Here is a 4,077-nt window from a genome sequence, read left to right as displayed (position 1 = left end):
AAACTTTTGAACTATTTTTGCTTAAATTAATTTTTTGATGATAATTGATGGGCCCAATTCACTAATTTTTACGCTCTTTTGTATAGTTTTTTCCTGAAAAACATGCAAAAAACGACACTCATTTAAAAAAAACTGTTTTTTTTTGTAGTTTTTCATGAATGTGCTCGGAGTTTGATGAATGTGCTCGGAGTCTTCCACAGTAACCAGCTATCCTTGTTTCCGTTACAAATTCAATCTTCTACCTTATCATTTTCATATCTATTTTAACTTACTTTTTTTTCTTTTTTTTCAAATCAGTTCTTGGTAAATTCCTTCAAAAAACTCAGTTGCAAAAACAGACGTTACCTAGAAAGACCGAGAAAAAATTTTCTTCAATTGTCCCAAACTTAATTAGTTTTTGAATAATCGACTAAAATAGATAGCTTTTCCATCTCTAAAATTGATACATGCTCTCATTTTTTTTTATTTTCAGTAGAAAATGTTTTTGACCTCGAAGAAACAGTTTTTTTTTGTAATTGAATCTCATAAGAACCTCTGTTTTCTTTTCATGTGCATATTTCTTTCAAGGTATTAGAAGTAGGAAAATAAAATGAGCCTATTTTTGCACCACTATCTGATTGAATTATTTTTAGTCACGCCACGAAATCTCTCAAAAATCAAATCTGATTACTTTCGGTTCAAAGGCATAATTTAATGAAGCGCGACGTCACGCCATATCTGACGCAACAAATTATTCACATTTGTGAAAGAAAAAAAGTAATGAATTTTGCGCATTGCACTCTTTACGGCATCTCTCAGGTTTGGTCATTAATCAGTTAATCATTTTATGCTGAGTTAAATCGGTAATTTCTTTGGTTCAAAATTTGAGCTCGTTAATTGAAAAAACTCTGGCAACTTAACTGTTAAATGTTTAAAATGCTCTGTTGACGATTTCTTTCTAAAGAGTCATTTTTTTTCAATTAAAAAAAGTGGCAAAATATTTGCATAAAAGCGATTAACCCCTACCTATACTTGCTTAGAATCATTAGTGGAACTATCAGAAAAAAATTCTTTTCAAAGGTTTACAGTTGGGCGATGTTTGTCATATAATGGCTTCTTTTGTTAAGGGTTTCAAAAAAACCAGGATCAAACCGATTAAGCCTTCTGTTTTGCTTTGTAATTCCAGATTTAGGACGTCTTCTCAAGCTGCTTTTTCTGGTTTTAATCTCTTTTAAGAAATCTTCTTAAGTTGCGTTTTCTGATTGCCTTACCTGCGATGACTAGGAGGCGATTGACAATAACACACTGCATGCCACATAGGGTAGCAGGACAACAACACCTGAACAGAAACTATGGCTGATTCAGGATAACACTGTCCTGTAATTCATTATCGGATAACAATTCAATTAAAAAAATTAAATTTGAAAATAATTTTAGTTTAAATCTTGAGCTTTTTTATCGATTGTCGTGCATACATAAAACTTTAATAAAATGATTTATTTTGCATAATTTTTTTGATAAGTTGTATCAAAAAGCTTTATTAAGTCAAATAATCGTTTGACATTAGTTTTATTTTATTATGCAATTTAATTTTTGTGACTATTTTCTGGCTTCATACTTTGAAGTCATCTGCTTCATTTATTTTTCGATTTTTTTCGATACACTTGCCACAAAACCCCGTTACAAAATATTGCGTAAGATAGTAAGGATTTTTTTACTAACCACATGCAGGTCTCAAACATGATGGAAATGAAGACGACAATAATGAACACGGATACGACTGTCATTGCAATGTCCAGGTGGAATCTGTCCAACAGGAACACCACTTTGTCAAACTTGTTCAACACCACTCCCATAACGACACAGATTATGGCCAAGAAAATGACAATGAGGACCAGGAGAAAAAACGACACCACGCAAGACACTAGGTGTTTATTTTCTTCTCCCGTACACTATTGGTTCGGTAATAGTTTTTAATAGTCACATTTGCTGGGCTGATAAAGTTTTAAAATATATATTATGAAAAAAAGTTAAATCACAGCTAGTAGGCTGATTGTGCTTCAAAAATTAAAATTGTTTAAAAAAAAGAGAAAAAAAAGTGAACGTCCAAAACACCCAGAAACAAGAAAATTTTCTGATCGCTGCTGTTTGCTTGAAAAAGGCTGATTGAATGAGTTAATACTGACTGCCTTAGTTGCACCAATCATTTAAAAACTTTAGTTTTTTTGGTCTAGTTTTGCTTTAAGTTTAGCACATGATAGTTCAATCAAACTGGTTGTTGAGATCATTTTAGCAGCAGACTGTTTTGTTTTAGAAAACTTTTTGGTTTTCAAAAGAGTTTTTCAAAATTTTTTAAATGTCGTCCAAATCATGGCTGAAAGAGTTTTATTACTACATTTTTAACAGTCATTTCAATGATTCTTTTTGGTCAATCTTTTTTGTTGAAAATTAAACGCTCATTTTTTTTTATGTATGTATGTATGTATGTATGTATGTATGTATGTATGTATGTATGTATGTATGTATGTATGTATGTATGTATGTATGTATGTATGTATGTATGTATGTATGTATGTATGTATGTATGTATGTATGTATGTATGTATGTATGTATGTATGTATGTATGTATGTATGTATGTATGTATGTATGTATGTATGTATGTATGTATGTTGTATGTATGTATGTATGTATGTATGTATGTATGTAGTATGTATGTATGTATGTATGTATGTATGTATGTATGTATGTATGTATGTATGTATGTATGTATGTATGTATGTATGTATGTATGTATGTATGTATGTATGTATGTATGTATGTATGTATGTATGTATGTATGTATGTATGTATGTATGTATGTATGTATGTATGTATGTATGTATGTATGTATGTATGTATGTATGTATGTATGTATGTATGTATGTATGTATGTATGTATGTATGTATGTATGTATGTATGTATGTATGTATGTATGTATGTATGTATGTATGTATGTATGTATGTATGTATGTATGTATGTATGTATGTATGTATGTATGTATGTATGTATGTATGTATGTATGTATGTATGTATGTATGTATGTATGTATGTATGTATGTATGTATGTATGTATGTATGTATGTAATGTATGTATGTATGTATGTATGTATGTATGTATGTATGTATGTATGTATGTATGTATGTATGTATGTATGTAATGTATGTATGTATGTATGTATGTATGTATGTATGTATGTATGTATGTATGTATGTATGTATGTATGTATGTATGTATGTATGTATGTATGTATGTATGTATGTATGGAATGTATGTATGTATGTATGTATGTATGTATGTATGTATGTATGTATGTATGTATGTATGTATGTATGTATGTATGTATGTATGTATGTATGTATGTATGTATGTATGTATGTATGTATGTATGTATGTATGTATGTATGTATGTATGTATGTATGTATGTATGTATGTATGTATGTATGTATGTATGTATGTATGTATGTATGTATGTATGTATGTATGTATGTATGTATGTATGTATGTATGTATGTATGTATGTATGTATGTATGTATGTATGTATGTATGTATGTATGTATGTATGTATGTATGTATGTATGTATGTATGTATGTATGTATGTATGTATGTATGTATGTATGTATGTATGTATGTATGTATGTATGTATGTATGTATGTATGTATGTATGTATGTATGTATGTATGTATGTATGTATGTATGTATGTATGTATGTATGTATGTATGTATGTATGTATGTATGTATGTATGTATGTATGTATGTATGTATGTATGTATGTATGTATGTGTGTATGTATGTATGTGTGTATGTATGTATGTATGTATGTATGTATGTATGTATGTATGTATGTATGTATGTATGTATGTATGTATGTATGTATGTATGTATGTATGTATGTATGTAGGTATGTATGTATGTATGTATGTATGTATGTATGTATGTATGTATGTATGTATGTATGTATGTATGTATGTATGTATGTATGTATGTATGTATGTATGTATGTATGTATGTATGTATGTATGTATGTATGTATGTATGTATGTATGTAGTAT

The 4,077-nt window shown here is 28.9% G+C and overlaps 1 protein-coding gene across 1 annotated transcript in view; it reads left to right on the top strand.

Annotated features, from left to right (window-relative positions):
- Positions 1-1,719: 1,719 nt before the first annotated feature.
- LOC134851946 (uncharacterized) overlaps positions 1,720-4,077 on the top strand; it is a 48,383-nt gene continuing 46,025 nt past the window's right edge. Inside the window, exon 1 of the mRNA XM_063868220.1 lies at positions 1,720-1,942. Coding sequence (XP_063724290.1) covers positions 1,720-1,942 — 223 coding nt within the window. The remainder of the gene's footprint in view (positions 1,943-4,077) is intronic.

Source organism: Symsagittifera roscoffensis, chromosome 7 (genome assembly GCF_963678635.1).
Source record: "Symsagittifera roscoffensis chromosome 7, txSymRosc1.1, whole genome shotgun sequence".
In the NCBI taxonomy this organism is placed as follows: Eukaryota; Metazoa; Xenacoelomorpha; order Acoela; family Convolutidae; genus Symsagittifera; species Symsagittifera roscoffensis.
Note: the sequence above shows the minus strand (reverse complement) of the source record. Positions and strands in the feature narration are given on the sequence as shown.